The sequence below is a fragment of the Chelonia mydas genome, chromosome 25 (genome assembly GCF_015237465.2).
Source record: "Chelonia mydas isolate rCheMyd1 chromosome 25, rCheMyd1.pri.v2, whole genome shotgun sequence".
NCBI lineage: Eukaryota > Metazoa > Chordata > Testudines > Cheloniidae > Chelonia > Chelonia mydas.
In genome coordinates this window covers 5,970,185-5,990,828 of record NC_057858.1, presented here as the reverse complement: position 1 = coordinate 5,990,828, position 20,644 = coordinate 5,970,185, and the positions used below count along the sequence as shown (strand labels likewise).

At 51.0% G+C, this 20,644-nt stretch overlaps 1 protein-coding gene across 1 annotated transcript; it reads left to right on the top strand.

The window, feature by feature from the left end:
* Positions 1–924: 924 nt before the first annotated feature.
* On the top strand, positions 925–14,628 carry PEAK3 (PEAK family member 3). The gene is made up of 4 exons (XM_037885908.2): positions 925–1,300; positions 5,189–5,337; positions 6,289–6,986; positions 12,140–14,628. The coding sequence occupies exons 1-4, from the start codon at positions 1,098–1,100 to the stop codon at positions 13,178–13,180; spliced, it is 2,091 nt and encodes a 696-aa protein (XP_037741836.1). The 5' UTR covers positions 925–1,097; the 3' UTR covers positions 13,181–14,628.
* The last annotated feature ends 6,016 nt before the right edge of the window (positions 14,629–20,644 follow it).

The window sequence follows — 20,644 nt, the reverse complement described above, 5'->3', positions numbered from 1 at the left end:
TCTGGTCGCAGCTGGGATTAGCTCTGCTCGGCTGCCGCCCCTTCCTGCAGTTGCACTCCATCACTCTCTCGGGACTCAACTGCTCCCGCTTCATGGCTTGGCCCTCTGGCCAGGTCGCTGTGGTTTTCCCCTTCAGGGGAAGTCGCAGGTATCCAAGTCTTTCTGGACGCCCTGGACTGTCCCAGGCAGTCTTCTCTTTCACTTCCTGCTTAATGGTTTCATGTCCCAGTGGCTAGTAGGGGATCACAGGTGCCCTTTACACTGCTTTCCAGCCCAGGAACTCTACAACTAACAGTCAAGGTCTGCACAGTTGTATCTGGCCTACTTCCTACCTTGCCTTCTCATGCTGACAGCAACTGCTGTCTCTCTCTGCAGCCCCCTTCTTCTCTCAGCTACTGGGCTTTATACAGACCCCTCCTGTCCCTGTCCAGCTGCACTTCCTCTTTAATTAGCCCTCCTTACACCCTGGCTCCTCCTCCAGGTACAGCCTCGGGGGTTAATTGACTCACCTAGCTACCTTTACCCCTTCAGGCCTTGTGCGGGGTGGACACCCCATCACGGATCTCCATCAAACACAGGGAAGACAAAACTCGATATTCCTAACATAAGAAAAAAAACATGCAGAATTTTTTAAAATAACGTATTAAAAACCATTAAGTCTTCCCCTGCAGTGCTGGGAACCGCTACTGTGAGAGAATCAGAAACAGAAACTAACCAGCTGGCTTCCACTGTCCACAGCGAGTGAAAGCCAAGCAATAAACAAACTGCCCTCCTCTACAGTGGCTTTGTAACACTGTCCGTTTATAACAGCGTACGGTGTCGCAGGGAACACAGATAAGGAAGGAAATGTAAACCAGTGGGGACAGATTTGTTCCTGGTGTAATTCCGTCACCCTCACAGCGACACCAAGGTTGAGTTTAACCCACGGCTTAGTTTAGCCCCGCAAGAGGTTTTGAAAGTTAGTTTGAAAGAACATCCTCCTGGAAGCGCTGTGGTGACAGGAAGTGCTGTGAAAGCCCATTCCCCACTGCCGCCCCAGCCACCAGGGCCACCTCTCCCTGCACCGAGGGCTCTGCCGTAGCTGCAAAACCCTCCCGATGTCTGATAGCCCCACGGCCCCTCTCCTGCTCCCCCAGCAAACGAGTCACAAGCCCGTGGCTGGCCCAGGAAGAGAAAGTGATGGGAATCAGAGCGCTGGCCGACGAGATGATGCACTCCGCACGAGGATGGTTTTGGAAAGGAAGGACATGCCGGAGTCTGAGCCAGTAACACCCCCGCCTCTCCCAGGGAAAACACAAAGGTAACAGACTTTCCTACTGTACTAATGCTTCTGAGGCCCAGGTCCCAAAGTTAATTTGTAGATTTTCAAGGCCAGAGGGGACCGTTATGATAATCTAGTCTGATCTCCCGCATAGCAACACCCTGGGAATTTCCCCTGGTCACTACATTCGAGCCCAATAACTTCACGAATCAATAACAGCAGAGAAGCAGAAGGAAGGGAGAAGAAAGGTATTTGCAGTGAGATCACAAAGAATTAGAGATGGAAAAGACCAGAGAGGGGTGTGCACCAGAACCTCAGACTCAAATATCCCTAAACTTTGGGGTTGTCAAATTCCAGCTCCCACCCTTTATCCAAATGTTAGGACTAGCACCTCTCTCTGTAAAAGACCAAATCTGAACCCCACATCTGGGCACCGGTGAACTCCAAATCTGTTCCACGGGCTAACTGATCTCACTGTCAAGACAATGGGAAGCTGAGGCACAAAGAGGTTAAGTGACTTACTGAGGATCACAAAGCAAGTCAGTGGCGGAGGCAGGCATAGACCCCAGGAGACAACTCGCCTCCTTTTGCACAAGTGCACTTACAGAAGTTTTGGGTTGCAATTAGCTATGATTTGTGTGATGGGGCTGAACTGAATCCCTGAATCTAGGTGCTGTCTAACTCAGGCTTGCTGAGTTCAGCAGGGAAGTTTTGTGATGTGGTCACACATCCACTGGGGGGGCAACCCCCCAAACTCACATCACAGAGCTCTTGGAGCAGCTACCTTTGGACACTGCCAACTCAGCCTGGATTGAAATCGGCAAGCTAGAGGCTCATGACTAAGCCCTGAATCCCTGGTCTACCGTCCAGTTTGAACAGTGGGGGTGGGGGGGAGTTTCTAAGAGCCTTTGAGATCGTCCTTCCCAGCTTTGCCAGCCCTGCCCACTGTTGCACAGGACACGAGGGACCTAAGGATCCGTTAGGAGACTGAAAAATCACTGCCACGTTCTTTTGATTCCAGGGACACGAGTTTGATCCTAGAATGAACTTGGTTAATGGGAGCTCCTTATCAGCTCACAGGGTGGTGGCAACCCCCATAAACTAGGAGCAGGTTGCTGTCTCCAGCAGCATCCTCCTCAGGCAAGCTCTGAGGCCTGCCTGGTTCTGCAAAGCCCCCCCTAGGAATCTGCAGGGCTAATATTTCCCAGAAAGCACCCTCCCCTCCTGTCCCAGGCCCTGAGCCTCCTGCTCAGCACCCTCTGGAGGTTAAACACCTGCGATGAAATGGAGGTAGGGTGACCAGATGCCCCGATTTTATAGGGACAGTCCTGATTTGTGGGTCTTTTTCTTATATAGGCTTCTATTACCTCCCACCCCCTGTCCCGATTTTTCACATTTGCTGTCTGGTCACCCTAAATGGAGGTGAAGGGCTAAGCTGCTGAGGGCCATGCACAGCTAAAACAGGAGAGAAATGTTTGCAGAGGAAATCTGGTAGCACGCAGGGACAGGGCACGGATGAGGTGCGTGTGCACAGGCCTGTCGTATACACACAGGTGCACAGAGCTATCCATGAATGTTTGCAAATCCAGGAGTGCTGCCGTACTGTATATGGCCCTCAGACACTAGCCTGCCCTCATGCAGGCAGGCACACGGACCAACAGGAGCCTGCCCAGATAATGCTCTACACCGGGGGGGGTCTCCCTTTCTGAGCCCCCTCCCCCCCGCAGCATGCTACAAAAACTCCCCGGCCCACCTGTGCCACAAGAACTGGTTTCTGCACGTAACGGCCAGAGCCAGCGTGAAGGGGTGGCAAGCAGGGCAATTGCCGGGGGCCCCACGGCACAGGGGGCCCTGTAAAGCGAAGTTGCTCAGGCTTCTGCTTCAGCCCCGGGTGGCAGGGCTCAGGGCCCCGGGGTTCAGCGGCAGGGCTTAGGCTTTCTGCGCTGGGCCTCAGCGAATCTACCACTCGTCCCGCTCGGCGGACCCCCTGAATCCTGCTCGCGGACCCCTGGTTGAGAACCCCTGCTCTGCCCCATTCTACTAACCTTCAGCAATTCTCCCAAGCACCCCCCGGAGGTAGGGCAGGTATCCACCCCACCATTTCACAGATTGGGGGCGTGGGGTCACGGCGGGGAAGAAGAGAAGGGGAGAGATTTGTCCAAGATCATGCTTCAAGTTAATGGCTCCCCGTCCCACACTCTCCCCTTTAGACAAACTGCCCCAAAGTGTGCATCCACCACGACCCCTGCCCCTTTCCCCACACGGAGCATTTTCAGAAAGAGGTCTGGGTAATGTGCAGGGAGCCTCAGCCCCATGGGGAGCCAGTGGCTGCTAAAAGCGCCATTGCCCTCTGTGGTTTAACAGCCCTGACCGCATTTCCCCTGCTCTAGGAAAGCATCTCGCTTCAATTCCTCTCTCAAAACTTCCCCCTGTGGGAGCTGTTTACACAAAACGCTCAGACAGTGCAGGGTCAGCAGCAATTACCTGACGGAAAGTCAATTACGGAGCCCGTCAGGGACCAGCTTGGAGGTGGCCTGGTGAGCCCTGAGTCAAACAGAGACTCATTTAAAAGGCTCTTCCGTCATCAGGTGCTTCAGAAAAACCTGATCCCTGGTGGAATTCCCTGGGCTCCCCTGGGGGGGTGGATCTGGCCCAGCACGTAGAGAAATGTTTGCAGGGTTTAGGGTTTGTTTAAAAACAAACAAAACCCAACCAACTGCTGGTTTCCTTGATAAGGCCCCAATTATAAACACAGCCACAGCAGGGTGGGGCTAGGAACTGAAACCGCCAGAGACTCTGGCTCTGATCCAGGGAAGGGATCTGGCCCCTTGTATGTTGCTCACTTTAGCAACCTCCTGAAGAGCCTGGACTCTCTCAGCCCAGATCGCTCCTTCCTCTTCTTCGCCCCACTCCTCCCCAGGCTGCAGAGGGCCCCCTCCTCTCGCACTCTGATTTTCTATAGCCGGGTTCCCCTCCAAACCTGGGTATTTTGTTGGGACATTGAGAGCCCTCTAGATCTCTCTGGTCCCCAGGATCCAGGTGTGAATAAGGGTGTGACACACACAGGAAGGCTGATGAGGGCCTGCCCCCAGTCACATGTTGTTTCAGGGCTCCAACCTGACCTTGGTCCCCCCTCCCTATGGCAGGAGTCCGACTCACACACTGACTCCAGGTGCTGCTGTAACGGTGTGGACGTGACTGGGTCTTCCCATGTGTCCACCTTCAGTACGCTCCCAGCCTGCGACACCCACATAGGGTCCCTCCATGGGACGGGGCGGAGGGGAAAACAAGGTCACCCATCCAGGGTCTGCTAATGGCCTGGATTCAACCCCGGATACGCACACAATTATCCCCTGCACAGTGGGGAGAGAGGGGAACAGAACCGTGGATCAGGACGCACGAGTGCAGCGCCCTATGGAGGGAGTACGAGCGAGACAGCAAAGAGCTGCGTGGGAGAACGTCCCGCCCCAGCCCCAGCCTTTAAGCAGAGTTGTTGAAGCCATGGTGGTCCCAGGATGTTAGCGAGAAAGACAGGTGGGGCAATATCTGTTATTAGACCAACTTCCGTTACTCCAGCACGGCAGCTTGTCTCTTTCACAGGCACAGGTTGGTCCTGGGTGAGGTGCGGTGGCCCGCGATGTGCAGGAGGTCAGAGAAGAGATGATCCTGATGGTCCCTTACTGACCTTAAGGTCTCCTGAGTCAGAGAGATTCCCTCTCCCGCCTTGGCATTGGGGCAATGCTGCCATCTACTGCAGAGAAGCAGCACAGACAGTGGGCAAAGCTAGCAAACTTCCCAGGTCCCTTTGCAAATTGGAGGCCTCCAAGCATCCCCGCATCTCCTTTTCCTTTATTTCTCTTTCGCTGGCAGAGAATGGAGGAAACTTTGCTGGGAGTTTGGCCTAACCTCCCTCTTCCCTCCCTACAGGGGGATCATCCCAGCCGGAAGAACGAGCAGCTCCAGCTCTCAGCTCAACTGTCCTGGCTCTGCTGAGCCACCCTCGGCAATGCAGAGTGCGGGGGCTGGCAGCCCTGCCCAGCACGGCGCCCAGGGAAATCTCATTTACAGCAACGTGGGTGAGTGGCCTTCAGCAGAGCTCAGAGGGAGCTGGGCCACCGACTCGCTGACGCAAAGCTGGGTGCAGCTAGCAGCTGTTGGCCAGTTTTTGCAAAGAGCTTGGCCCAGTGGGTGAACGTGGGGTGCTGTGTGTAATGGACACCCTCTTGGCCGACACGGTGGGGATTGAACCGGGGACCTCGCGAGAGAAATGCATGCATTGCCATAGCCTGAGCCGAAGCTGTTTAGTTAGGGCCTGTCAGCGACTCGTGTCCCCTGTGGGTGAGGCACAGAGGGCTCATAACACACACTGAGCACTGGATTACACCGAGCACTTGACAATCTGGGGAAAAGCTCAGGGTGGGGCTGGTGGTTGCGCAGGGGGAGTTAGGCCTTGTGTACCCAGAGAGGTGCAGAGGGGTGAACAATAACTGCTCGCCCAGGGTCAGTGGGACAACAATGGGGGCAAGTTAACCCCCAGATTTGTACAACCAAAACCCACTGGACACAGGCTCAGTCGGCTGGATGTCAACATGGACACAACATGCTGGCCCTAACTGTGAGCGGTCCTGCAAGCTGAGTGTTGCCTCCCAATCCCCCTCCCTGGAAATGCCCCGCGCCAGCTCCACAGCTCCTCCATCCCCCATCTGAACCCTGGCCCTCCCCTCCCCTCCCATGGCTTGTAGGCTAGAGGGCAGCAGTGAGCGTGGAGGACGGATCTGAAGGTGGTGGAGATGAGACGGGCAGTTGCTCTGGAGGGTGCATTGCAGGCGGAAGGGGCAGTGTGGAAGAAGGTGCAGAGATGCGTCCAGGTGAAGGACTAGTGGGGTTGGGGGATAGTGGGTGACTAGGCCAGGGATGTAGACAGGAGCTGCCCAGTGTAGGTCCTTGCAGACTCACTGAGCACCTGGGAAGCATCTTGAGGCTGGAGGTGGTGGCTGCGTAAGCGTGTAATTGTTATTCCCTTGCAGGAGAAATGCGAGCACACTTGGTGCCAGCCAAGACATGCCGAGGGGAGTCACCTGAAAAGCTCCCCTCTGAGGCCAGCAGTGATCCTCTCCCTCCACCCCTGCCAAAAAAGCAGCTCAGCAGAACCAGATCCTTGCCCGAGATGCAGACTCATCACTACTACCCGTGCAAGAGTGCCCCCTTCCCCATGCCGCATTATGTCCACAACACCCTGTATGAGGTCTCCACACACAGCAAGGGAGGCAGCCGCAGCTACTCTGAGTCAACGGAAGGAGCTCTCTGTGGCCCTAAAAGATACTTGTCTAAGTCCCAAAGCCTGGGTGCATATGAGCCCTGGGACGCCCTGTGTGAAGCTCACCCTGTCCCTGTCCCAAGGCACATCACCACAGAAGAACTGACGTTCACTACTCCCGATGGGGAGCTCGTCTACTTTTTCGAGGACCTGGAGAGCACAACCAACGTCTATGAGAAGGTGATGGGGTGCCACCTGGTGTCTTTGATCCATCTCACGGCAAGGGCACAGAAGATCCTGGGCGGAAAGGAGGAGGAGCAGCAGCTGATGAGAGCAGAGCTTGCACTAAAGAAGAAGTGGGCAGATTTCACGCTCTTAGACAAGCAGCCATGTTGTGAAACAGGAGACGCCTGGTATTACCGTGTTTCCTGTTCCTCTGAGCAAGCCCAGCAAATATTCGCAGCCAAGGTAACCATAAACATTAGAGATGGGGAAAGATCTGAGTCAGGGCAGCCTGCCTGTAGCCCTGATCCGTGCGGCTCACCACCACCCCAAAGTCTGAGAATCTCAACAAAAAACAGATTTCTGGTCCCAAGGAGCCCATCCTTTGCTGCTCCTTACTAGTGAGGTGTGGGGATTAGGCAGTAGGTCTACTGGGTTAGACATAGGCCTAGGTATCAGGAAAGTTGGGTTCTGGTGCACTGGGTGACCTTGGGCAAATCCCTGCCTCTCTGGGCCTCAGTTTCCCCCTCTCTAAAATGGAGGTGACGATTCTGACCCCACCCTAGTGCAAGTGCTTTGCGATCCGTGGGGAAAGGGTGATTGTTTGATTTTATGGTGCAAATCCGCTATTAGTGACTTCATCAGCCTTGCCATGGCAGTCCGCTGTGACGGGGCCCGGCAGCGGTTTGTCACTGGCGGGGGGAGGTGTGGCAGCAGGAGCCGATGAACCACGCTCCACTTTTCCTGCAGCCGCCCCTAGTACGGAAGAACAACAGATTAGCTGGAGCAATCGGAAGCTCGTGTTGTATCAGCAAGACCCAGTGAGATGCTCCCCGGAGCTTTCGGGGAGGCATCAGTGGTTCTTTACACAGTTCTCAAAAGGATCCTAAAAACCATGGACGCTTTTCCCTCATAATGAGTGGACGGATGGTCCTGATTTTCAATGTTGGAACATGAAGGAGTCCGTACTGCTGGGCAAAGGTGCCCCGGGAAGGCCTCTACCCCCAGAATAGGTCCAGCCCAGGCAGCAGGGCTAGCTTCTTCCACCATCCCCAGTGGCAGTTTTACCTGAGTAAGGAGTGCAGGGTGAGTTTCGGTTACAACTGACCTGGGCTGGAGTTGAACTAGAGATGAAAGGGTGCAGAGCCAAATCCCCAAGCTCCTCAGGCATACACGGCGGACTTTCTTTGTCCACTGTTGTCTGTGTTGTGTTATCCAGCCCATTGTTCTTGGCTCCCAAGGGGCATCAGAGGGTGTTAGAGTGAAGAGTAGAGGGGTTTGGCTTGTCGGTTCCTCCCAGCAAAGGCAGGCTGATCCAGCTCGGGCGGGGAGGGGGAAATCCCATAGCACTTACAGCCATCCTGGGGGACAGTGGTGTCTTTCACCACTACAGCCCCATGTCAGCCTGAGTGAGCATCACCCAGGATAACGGGGGGTTCCAGGCAAAGCAGAGACTGGCACCAAGGTGACTAGATTTGGGGCTCAGTGCGGGGGCTCTGGGGTTAGCCGAGAGGAGCTGCAACTCAGAACTCAGCAGATGATGGGCCAGTTTTCAGGGTGTAGAGCCCCAATTCTGGGCACTGAGCACTTGAAAACCTGGCCAGACAGGCTGCAGTGATACAAGCCAGCAGCAGGAGCTGGAAGGCAGCCTGGACCAATGGTAGTCAGGGTGTGCTTACACCGCAATTGGGAGGCATGACTGCAGCACGGTTAGACGTACCCCAGTTAGCTCTAGCCTAGCCACGGTGACATGGGTTGTGGCCCAGGTTAGCCCCCAGTACATGCCCAGGGTCCTAGGTGGCATCCTCCTTGGGCAGCTACCCTGCTAACGTTAGCAAGCTAGCACAATCCGACTAGCTTGGGTACGTCCACACACACTGCCGTCACACCTCCTGCCTGCAGGCTGACGGGAGAAAACGGGGTCGCAGCCTGGTCTAACAGTACGAGGGAGCAGCGTAGAGTAAGACCGAGTGCAGCCTCCATCACCCACTGAACACCCCAGGGCTGGGAATATCAGCCCATGGTTTGCTACCCAGCGTTAACGGCCAAGCCAAGTCGCAGGTTCTCAGCAGCCCAGTGGAAACAACCAGGAAGGTTTCACAAGCATCCATCACGCTCCCCAAGGCTGGGATCAGGGCAGTGGGGCAGGTGGGAGCTCCTGCAGTGTGATTTCACCCTGCTGCGTCTCATGCACCCTGCCAGCTACCATCTGACTTAGCTGCCTCAAGCCAAGTTCATCCCTGGAGGAACAACACTGGCTTCCACCAGGGAAAGATCAGACCCCGGGAATCTGTGGCACCTGTTGAGGCCACAAGTTTATAGCCCTGAAATGAAGTGAACTCGGTTCACGTGCCCTCCCTGCCCCGCCCCCCCAATACTTCTTCCTCTTCTCCATTAAGCGCAGAGAAGGAACAGGGAAGGGCTAGATGGGATTTCGCTGCGGGAACAGGCACCGGAAATACCAGATCGGAATCAACAGACTGACAGGCTCAGCAGCTGCCATCACACCCCCATGCTCCGCTGGAGTTGTTAACAGAGCCAGAGGCTGGACTGGGGACCTCCAACCTTTGCCTGACCACGAGCTGCGCTGGCAACTTTGCCAGGGGCTTGGAGCCAACAGAGCAGGTCACAGTGGGCAATATTAGCCTTCCCATAAGGCAAGTTTCTTCCAAACCCAATATTATTAGAGATGAGGGTGGTAGCTGGCCATGTGCTGCATCTTATCATCATCATCTCATCATCATCATCCCTTTGGAGGCCCCCTGGTGCTAGGCCTGTACACACTCAGTGAGAGAGATTCCTTGCCCCAAAGAGCTTGAGCACCAGGACCTAAAGGTATTTAGGCAGCCGAGGCCCCTGGATTTCGCTGAATTCTGCAGTGGACCGGGAATCGCACAGCAATGTTGATTGATTACAACACTGCATTGGCTGATGTGACCTTGCAACGTTTCTAGCCTGCGCTGGTTGATTTTGTTCTCTGATGTGTGCACACAATTCGTCCACTAAAACCCATGATCTGATTGGAGTCATTCCATTCACCCGCCCTCGCCCCATCTATTTGCTTCTCTCCCTGTGACTACTTGTCCATTTAGTCTGTAAGGCCCAGATCTCATAGACTTTAAGATCAGCAGGGACCATCGTAGTCATCTAGTCTGACCTCTTACACACTGCAGGCCACACTTAGCTGGAGGTTATGGGTCTGTTTCAGGAGTGGGTGAGTTGCTGAAGTCCTCAAATCATGGTTTAAAGACTCCAAGTCACAGAGGATTCACCATTCACTCGTTTAAACCTGCAAGTGGCCTGTGCTCCATGCTGCAGAGGAAGGCGAAACTCCACCAGGTATTTGGGCACCCGACTGCCATTGAAATCAGAGAATAAAAAAGCCCAAAGCAATCAGTACAAGCTAAAAATGTTCCAGGGTCACATCAATTAACACTGCTGTGCAATTCCTAATCCCCTGCCAAATTCAGCAACACCGGTGGGAGTTAGGTGCCTAAATACCATTGAGGATCTGGGCCTTGCAGACTAAGTGGGCAAGTAGGAATAGGGAGAAGTAGCAACTAGAAGGGGCTGAGGGAGGGTGGATGGAGTGACTCTAAGGGGATGTCTACGCTGCAGTGAAACACCTGGGGCTGGCTTGGGTGAGCTGACTCAGGCTCATAAGGCTCAGGCTGCAGGACTGTGAGATTGCTGCACAGATGTTTGGGCTCAGGCTAGAACCCCAGCTCTGGGACCGCATGAGAGGGGAGGGTCCCAGAGCCAGGACTCCAGCCCAAACATCTACACTGGATTTTTACAGCCCCGTGAGCCAGAGTCAGCTGACCCAGGCCAGCCACGCTCCTGCCATGGGTCTTATATTCCAGTGTAGACGTACCCTCAGATCACAGTTTAGTAGACTCCCCGTGTGCATTTTTTGTTTGTTAGTAATGGATAAGCAGATCAGGAGCAGTCACCTCAGCTTGCCCCTGCCTAACCATTATTAGCTGGCTATGCTCTAAAGGTACCCCTGTGGAAGGGAGCCTTGAGCAGGGATTTGAAGAATAGGTTAGTGGCTGCAAATGCCTTTGAATCACCACTGGACTAGAGGGTAACATCTTTACGGTTGATTAAGGCCCCTGTAATGGTGTGGGAAGGGGCACCCCCTTGCGTCAGGGTGTAACATTGCCTTTAACCTTGGCTCCAGCACCTCCTGCCGGCTGGCTCACTGGGTCTTCCATGGCTTGGCCCTCCACCAAGTCAGATACACGTTTAAACCCTTCCAGGGGATCCAGAAGTTCCAACTAAAAGTTCACAAAATGTCCCCATACAAAGGAACCTTCAGTTCCCCTTCTCAGGCTATTCCTTGGCCCTTCCTTTGGACCAAGGCTTCAGCCCCACCTTGGGCTCAATATTCCTTACGCTGGGCTTGCATGCCCCCTTCCTCAGGGGCTGGTAGAGGAACCCAGGCTTCCCCCACTCTACTGTGGATTCCCCACCTGGGAACCTGCCTGTATTAAGCAGCTGGGTGTGCTTCTTCAGACATGCTGCTGTTTCCTTGGGACACTTCCTTCCTCCCAAGCACTTCTCCACAGCTGGTGCTTAACACAGCCTCCCTTTAGAGTTCCCAGACCTCTAGCTTCTCCCTTCTGGACTGAACTAATAACTCTTCCTGTCCTTTCAGGCTCTGCCTTTCCTGTCCCTACCTCAGGCCCTTCCCCAGAGGAGCCAAACCTGCTCCTGCAGAGCTCCTTCTCTGTTGTTCCTTGTCTTAGGAGGCTTTCCCTCACTGCCTTCCCTCCTCAAGGACTCTGGCAGCTTCCCCTAGGGATCTTCCCTGCTCCTTGTAGGCTCTAGGTCAGGACTTCCGCTACAGGAGCCTATAGCTGCTACTCTCTGTGGGTCCACCCGCCTGCTTAAGTCCTATCTCAAGGGCCCCAGCCGCAGGAGCCTGAGCTACTTATTCCCTGTGTTTCTCTCTGCAGAGGAGTCTGGCCTTCCTCAGAGAGTGGCAACACTCCTTCCTCCTCTCAACGGAGCTCCTTGAAAGGCCCAAGTGCCAAAGGGACCTTAGCTAGCTCCACCCCTCTGGCCAGAAGTCAAATTAGTTAATCACCCTCCAGCTGCAGAGCATGACTCTAATTGTTTTTTTTCCATTTCTAGCTGGAGACAGGAGTCCCCCCAGCATAGTCCCCCTGTGTTATTTAGCATGTCAGACCTAATTTGTGCCCCAAGGTGTCTCCAATGTGTGTAGCAGATCTGCCCCAAATTCTGCAGCAAACTGGGAATCACACAACTGTGTAAAGTGACTGCAACAGTCACTTGGCTGATGTGACCCTGGAAATGTTCTAGCCTGCACTGATTGATTGTGTTCTCTTTATCACATCCAGCTGACTGTGTGTTGCTGGTTCTTGCCCTAACAGGTCCATAAATCCTATCCCTGCAGTCTCTCGGTACAGATGTCTGTAGAAGCTCATTTCAACATTCAGCAAGTGTTTAGCTACTTCCTTGATTCCCTCCCTGAGGACCTCATGCCTGTGGAAAGGCCTCAGAAGCTAGATCAGTTCTGTCCTGGAGAACGTGAGGAAGCTGTTTCCACCAGTGCATCCCCTCCTCTTACCCAGGTGGCCATCTCTCCTGAGGTTCCTTATCAAACCCTGGCTGATTTTGTGAAGGGATCACGAGATCTCCACAGCTCCTGGCCCGGGCACTATGAACGCCTGGCTTGCCTCCTCATGCTGCAGTTGTGTACAGGGCTAGAGCATCTCAAGCAGCAGAAGGTTGCTCACTACAACATTCACATGGAGAACCTGCTCTTGGTGCAGTGTCCATCTCCTCACCAGGGCCAGCAGGACAAAGATCCATCTGCAGAGCTGTCGCTTCCAAGGTTGGTCATCAGCAGCTTCTCTAAAGCTACAGGACAGAAGACATCTACTTCTGAGGCCCAAGATCCAGACCGAGTCAGCATGGCCCCCAAATGGCTCTCTGTGGCTCACTTCCAAAATGCAGAGGGGTTCCAGGTAGGCATATTGGTCTATGAGATCTTGCATCAGCCCAGCCCCTTGGAGAAGCCCTCAGGACTCAGGAGCGGTGACCTCCCTGCTATCCCAGCCCTGTCCATCTATTCGGGGGGGCTCCAGAACCTGGCCACCCTGCTTCTTCACCCAGATCCCCACAGGAGTGTGTCCATCGAACAGGCAAAGAACATGCTGCAGGTCTTGCTGTGGGGACCACGCCAGGAGCTCTTCGCCAGGAATCAAATCTCTCCGGTCTTGCTCCGGAACTGGGTGGCCATTAAAAGGGTGCTGTTGCTGCTGAAGTTTGCAGAGAAGGCGTCTGCGGCAGAGGTGGCCATACGGCTGGAAGAGTGGCTGTGCTGTTTGTACTTCACAGAGACCCCCGAGCACACGCTCCTCCACACCCTCAGCATTCTGCTTGCTTTAGAAAGCCCGGGGGCACGTTAGACTTAACAGCTTATGCATCAGTTATGAAATACCTAGATTCTCTGGGCCCTAAGATTCATCTCAGCTCTTCATTCTTCAGAAGAAGACACCTGAGTTTTATGCAGCTAACTGGGGCGGGGCGGGGGAAGAGTAGACTTTTAAGACTTGGGTCCTGTTTACTCTAAAGTTTGTGGCACTTTGACTAAGAATAGGGCCAGAGAGGCCAGGTACAGCTGGACTGCCGCAGGTGGAGTTCTGGGGTGGAATGTACCTCCCTGCTCCCTGACACACAGAGGGACTGGGCAGCTTGCTCAGCATCTTGCATCCATTAGGGACCCAGTCCTACTCCCGTTGACTCACACAGCCAACTCCTAAATATCTGCCATGGGATATTTCTCATGTGTGTCTCCAGGGTAAACCTCATGCTGTTTACTACTCATATCCCTGCCCTTTCCAGGTCCCCTTTGTGCAATCTCTCCATCCTCTTCCCTTCAGGTTCACGCCGTCTTCCTGTTCCTGGGAACTTCATAAACATACTGTTTACACCTCTAACCCGCCCCTCCAACTCTTTAGTGATTGTTCAAAATAAGATGGAGCCAAACTCCCTAGTAGACAAATCCCCACAACTGTGCGCTCTGCAGTGTATTCTACCCTTGGTTTAGGCTCCTTCTGCCAGTTTTCAGTCCATGATGCAATGTTTTGTACCAAATTCCCTGGAGTTTTTCTGGGAAGATTTTCTTCCTGAGGGCCAAATGTTCCAATACGTACTCACCAGGTCATCTGAGTAAGGGTTACAGGAGTTGACCTTTAGACACAAAATCTTCCTGGAAGCATCCTCCTCCCCACCCCATATCCGCATCCACTAATTCTGTCATTTTGTTTAAAAAATAGACTCCAGTTTGTCTTAAAGGTACGTTATTAAGGAGAAATATGATACATCTGATAGACTTACTCTTATTAAAAATGGATTGTTGCATAATCATTACCATGGAGGATGTATTTCAAAGGGAGAAATTTACCAACCCTGTAGCAGAAACCTTCAATAAAAACAGGATCCTGCTTAATCTTAAATGCTGTCCATTTAAATTCTTACTTTTTATGGCATTAGCACTCCGCATGACATGTCCAGGGAGAAACATAAAGCCAAGCTTCACTGCTCTGTGCGTAGGTCTAATAGCATAGATAGTATGATGAACAGTTTGGATCTGTTTGTGGCTACTCCATGTGGGTGCACTGGTGGAGAAGGACTTCAGAAAACCAACCAACCAACCCAGAGCTCACCATCAGAATCAGCCTGCAAAGTATATCTGTGGGTGATTATGAAGGCCAGTGAAGCTGGCCAACCAGCAGCAACTACATGTGAATTGTAAATCCCTACTTTGGGTGTGAGGTCTGTCTTTGGACTCGCTAGGCCTCCTTGTCTGCCTGGCAGTCTGCATGCTATCCTCTGTGTTGTTGTTTTGAATGTACCTAAGCCGAAGCGAAAGCCAGCAGTGTACAAACCCCTGCGTTCATGCACGAGTCCTGCCTGAAAATCTCATTATTTGCTCTGTGCTGGGCTGACAGCCCTTAAGACAGGGGTCCTCTGTTTATTCCCACCATTGGGACAGCATGGGCAACAGCACTGCGACCCTATGAGCTACAACTCATGGAGTTTCCCTTCCCTGCGTAGCGGAGAATAGGACTCCTCTCATCCTCAAACTACGGATTATCTGGTGAACATAAGGCCATTTCAGAGACTAAGATGAGAGCACCATATTCATTTCACTTGTAGACAGCACTGGACTTAGAAGTATACACACATACCCCATCTCCTCCGAGGGGACCAAGCACCTTCAGCTCCCATGAAAGTCAAGGAAGTGTGGATGCTCAGCACCTCTCAGGATCAGGTTTCTAGTACCCAGCAATGTGTGTGTAGGGTAAAGCATTACACATGATCTCACTTTATTAATAAAGTGTGTTCATTCCTCTTTGTGGCCATCACCCAGCGGTGACAACACCAACAGACACAGAATCATAGAAATGGAGGGCTGGAAGGGATTTCAAGAGGTCATCTAGTCCAGCCCTCTGCACTGAGGCAGAACCAAGTAAACCTAGACTGTCCTTGACAGGTGTTTGTCCAACCCCTTCTTAAAAACCTCCAGTGACAGGAATTCCCCAAACTCCCTTTGAAACCTATTCCAGAGCTTAACTATCCTGAAGGTTATAAAGTCTTTCCTAATATCTAACCTAAATCTCCCTTGCTGCAAATTAAGCCTATCCGTTCTTTTCCTATCTTCAATGGACATGAAGAACAATTGATCGTGGTCTTCTTTATAACAGTTCTTAACATATCTGAAGAGTGATCAGGTCCCCCCAATCTTTTCTCAAGATTAAATCATGATTGGATATAGCAAATTTTTGCTTCAATGAAGTATACAAATATTGTCAACACTGTAGTCAATGGAAGCTACAGATGTTAAGCACCTTTGATAATTATGCCAATCTTATTAGCTTTCTAACTGTGGATTTAGGAACCTAACTTTAGGCCTGGCTGTGCAACACTGATCAGGTTTACAGCAGAGTAGAAGCTTAATTTGTTTCTGACCCCTCAAAATCATTGTCAGATAGATAGACTTCTGAGAGGTAGGTCATCAAGAAAGAATGGGTTTGTGGGCGGACCGCACCCTTCCAACACAGGCTTCGCCTGGGCAATGCTTTCTTTTACACAAGATGCTTACTTCCGAAGTGTCTGCTTGCTAACACAGTGAGCCAAAGAACGTTTGGCTTATGCTGAGCCATGTCAGTTACACACATACATGCCTATCTGGATAGATTATAACGTCTGGGAATTTTCATAGAAAGGACTGTCATGTGGTTAAAGCACAGCCCTAGGAGTTAGGATATCTAGGGGTCTATACTCAGCTCTGCCACTGATTTTCTGGGTGACCTTGTTAGCCTTTTCTCAAAGATCTCCTGCAATACTTCGTCTGGGTGCGAGATGGCAGTACAACGCCTAGCACGAGCAGCAGCAAAACAAAGAAACAAAATTATCGGTTATGCTTGCTCCAGTCTAAACATGCTCCTGTTCATTTACCACAGGCCTAAGTGGGCTCTCAGTTACACTGACACAAATCCAGAAGAACTGCAGCAGTGTGAATGCAATTACTTTGGGTTCACATCAGTGACCCACATTATTTTAATCTATTTATTCGTTCGTACACTGTCCCAATCACTGGAGTACCTGAGTGCCTCACAGTCTGTAATGTGTTTATCCTCTCAACACACCTGTGACGTAGGTCAGGATTGTCCCCATTTTAAAGATGGAGAACAAAGCACAGAGAAATTTAGCAATTTGCTCAAGGTCGTACAGAATGTCTGCAGAGGAACAAGGACATGAAGCCTTGTCACCCAGATTCTGTGCTTGTGCCCTAACCATGGGAACGTCTTTTATTCTCTTTTAAAATTATGATCCTTTGACTTTTATCCTGCGATGCTATCACCTTAAAAATGACACTTCTGTCTGCAATTTGTCTGAGACACAAGGTAGGGGAGGTAATATCTTTTATTGGACCGACTTCGAGCTTGGAAGCTTCTCTCTTTCACCAACAGAAGTTGGTCCAATAAAAGATATTCCCTCCCCGACCTTGTCTCTCTCTCATCCTGCAACCAACACAGCTACAGCACTGCAATTTGTATGTAATATTGCTACAAATGACAGTCGATGCCCATCACTGAAAGTTACACTCCAGTCACTCGCAAGGTTACGCACAGTCAATCTAATGCCTTTATGCATTTGAGAGCACTTCCCCGTTACAGTCCGTCGGACATCTTGTTGTTTATGTGGGTCTTTCACACAGCAAGAGAGGAGAGATTAACATTTTTAAAAGTAGGCAAATGTGACTGCAAAATGACAAAACCTTGGCAAAGGACATAGGCAGCAGTATTATTATAATTGATCATTTGGAGCATGGAAGCACCCAGGAGCCCCAGTCATGGACTAAAATTCCATTGTGCAAGGCGCTGTACAACATAGAACGGTCCCTACTCCAAAGAGCTCTCAATTTTTAATTCCTTTTGTCACTAGACTAAGTCAATTTCAGTGTAATGGCATCCCCTTTAAAGCCCTCAATGTTACTGCTGACTGGAATCTGTACCATTCCTGGCTGACTCCCCGTACATTACTGCAACAGAAAACAGTTAAACCTTAAGCAGTTAGTTAATGGTTTATTCCAAGCTTAATGCTTCCTTTAAATAAATTCAATTTTAAGCGATTATTTTAACTGTATTATGCAATACGGCAGCATTGTTTAGCAGCTTAAAGCTAAGCTTGGAATCCAGCCAGGGAGGAGTCGTATAAATTGAGTTCTATACAGCATGTGTCCTTAAAAGCCAAGCTCCTAAGTGGATGTTAAAAGTCACTGTCGATGCTAAAAGTATATGCTATAATGAATGATTGACAAAAGGCAGTTCAGGTGCTCTTATTTACCCTAGCTTGCAATACAAGGACAAAGATCTAACTGGGATCACTCAAAACTGATGAAAGGAAATGCTTTTCCACACAGCACAGTCCGTCTGTGGAACTCTTCCCCCCAAGCTCTCAACGAGGCCAAGAGCTGAGCAGGATTAAACAAACACATTATAGAAGAGACCATCCACGTTACAAGAGCAAATATTAAAGACTGTTGAGTTTCGGAAGAAATATAAACCTCAAAGTTCAGGGCATAAGCTGACCTTTAACTACATGAATCCAGAGGAAAGTGCCACTGCAGGGCCTCTCCCTCCAAAGCAGCTGATGCTGACCACTGCAAAAGAGACAATACTGAACCAGATGGGCCACCACTCTGATACGGTCCGTTGATTTTCTGAGCTTCTAACAAGCTTCTGGTGAAATTAACAAAATCCAATTAAATGCATCTCTAGAAACTGGATTCGCTTTGAGTTTGTTTGTTTTTGTTTTAAATAACCATTTTCCTGAGTTGGGGTTTTTTTTTTCTCTTCCACCTCTTGGTGTAGGCATCCCAACAGCCAGCAGGGGGGGCATATGTTGGCTCACTAGCAGGCATTGCTTGCTACGTGCAGGCACCGAGTCCCTTTCCGTGTACATAGGTCACCACCAACCTTGTCTCAGATGGGCCATAAGCCCTGTGTGTCCTCTGCTGATACCATCCATCACCCAACCGCTTCACGGGGGCCAGCCTTCCCGACAACACTCATCCTGGTGCACCTCACACTGTCTCCACACTATTTTCCTCCTGAATTTCCTCTCGGTTGCTAACCACTTGTGGAATCAATGATGGGGGTATTAACATAACTGAGATTTCTAGGCAGCTGCCAACATTTAAGCCAGTGCCTACATTTGCCCAGACCAGGGTTAAGTGACAGGATAGTAAAGTCACCTGGACTCCACTAGCGCTCCCACCCTCACTAGCATGAGTAGTACTGGTGAGAAATTTTAGGGAAGGCTATCTTCATGCCATCTGGACCAGGGAGAGCACCTGGCAGGGATTCACTTATCCCTGCTGTCTTCCCCCTTCCTCTGTGCAGAGAATTCAGTGGCTGGGTACCTACTTATTTGTCAGCTCAGCAGAGAAGAGTCTGTCAAACCCTAATGACAAGCTCTCAGCCCCAAGGAGGGAAATGCAGTGACAAAATAAACAGCATGTCTCAGCTGCAGGTGACATGGGGTTTCTGCTCCCTTTGAGACATGCCTCTGCTCTTTCTAGTGCTTCCCAGCTATAAATAGGGCAAAACAAGACCGCCCCTCCAGGCCCCAGCTCACCTACACGTCTAGACTGGTTTATTGACCTTTGTTACTCAAGCTGACTTCACTGGCGTCTACAAGGGCTGCAGTGAGCAGAAGGCCCAGTGTCCAAATATAGTCTTTGGAAAGCGCTAGCTTCCGTAAACTAGAACCATTTAATGATTTCGTTAGCAATAAATGACCCAGTATGCAAAACCAAACACTCCTACCAGGAAACTTAAGTCTCAAGGGATTCTATGACCTCATCCAATGCTCCAGCTGTCACCAAAGAGGCAGTACCCATGTAGAGGAAGGAGATATGGAACACCTCCAGTCATTGCAACCAGAGATTGTTTAAGATGTATTAGAAAATGGATATGCTTGAAGGGCACAGAGGAATTCCCTTTATATTAAATATACTGCCTAGTAAATCATCACTCATCATTTAAGGCATCGGTGGAGAATCATTGATTCACTGCGTATGTACTAGTCAAAGTGTGGATGACGCTCCCAGCAAATGGTGAATAACCTACCACCCATTATGAATGCTCTTATCTCAGACCAGCCATTAAATCACCTAATGCTGCCTGAAAGTTTACTGGGATGTGTTCAGCATCTATGCCTCATCCCCATTTTAGTGTGCCAGGGAATCAGGTTTTGGGTATGGACTACATAATAGCAGGAGAGGGTTTATCACCGGCAATCTGCTACCAGCAGGAGGTCAAACAGTAGGACTCCAAGGATTTAATCCTGGACATGGAGGTTAAAGTAAACGCTGGCAGATGATGATCATGTGACACCATATAAACATCCAGATTTTACGTTACAGATCAAAAAGAGGTGGAATTGTGGTCTGTATTCAAAGTATCCAACTCAATTTTTACTGAAACTAAACAAACCCAAAAAGGCTACAAGGTAAAGCAAGTAGCCAAGTCAGAGACCTATTTCTACACCTAGACTGTTTACTGACAGAGTCCTGAGGTTTCCATGTCCATCTTCCTTTCACACCAAGGCAATATCTTTTTATGCATCCTGTAAAACCACTACAGAACAGGGACTGTGGCTTTGTAAACGTTCAGGCTCCAGAAGCAGTTCTAAGACTCTTCTTCCTTACGAGCCACTGATCACCCATGAAATATTAACAGGTCTAGCTGAACACATCATCAGTGCTGAAAAAAGCTGGCTCAGATCAATGTAAAATTGTGTACCACTGAAATGTGAGTGCAAGGTACACTTGACATAAGTGATTAATACAGGGGTGGCCAACCTGAGCCTGAGAAGGAGCCAGAATTTACCAATGTGCATTACCAAAGAGCCACCGTAACACATCAGCAGCCCCTCATCAGTTTCCCCCTTTGCCACCTGCACCTCCTGCCCACCAGCAGCCCCGATCAGCACCTCCCAATCAGCTGTTTCATGGCATGCAGGAAGCTGGGGGCAGGGGGAGGAGCGAGGAAGCAGGCTAGGCTCAGGGAGGGGTGGAATGGGGGCAGGGCCTGTGGCAGAGCCAGGGGTTGAGCAGTGAGCACCGCCTGGCACATTGGAAAGTTGGCGCCTGTAGCTCCAGCCCCAGAGTCGGTGCCTAGACAAGGAGCCCCAGGTTGGCCACACCTGGATTAATACATCCAGACAGGTCACATTACAAAGTCAGCAAGGAGGGTGGACTAAAGTTAGTCTCGCAGCCCTTACCTACCATTTTGATTCAAAAGCCTGGGATACACCTTCCCAGCCAGAGGGAAGCCTTAAACATCTTAAACCAGCAA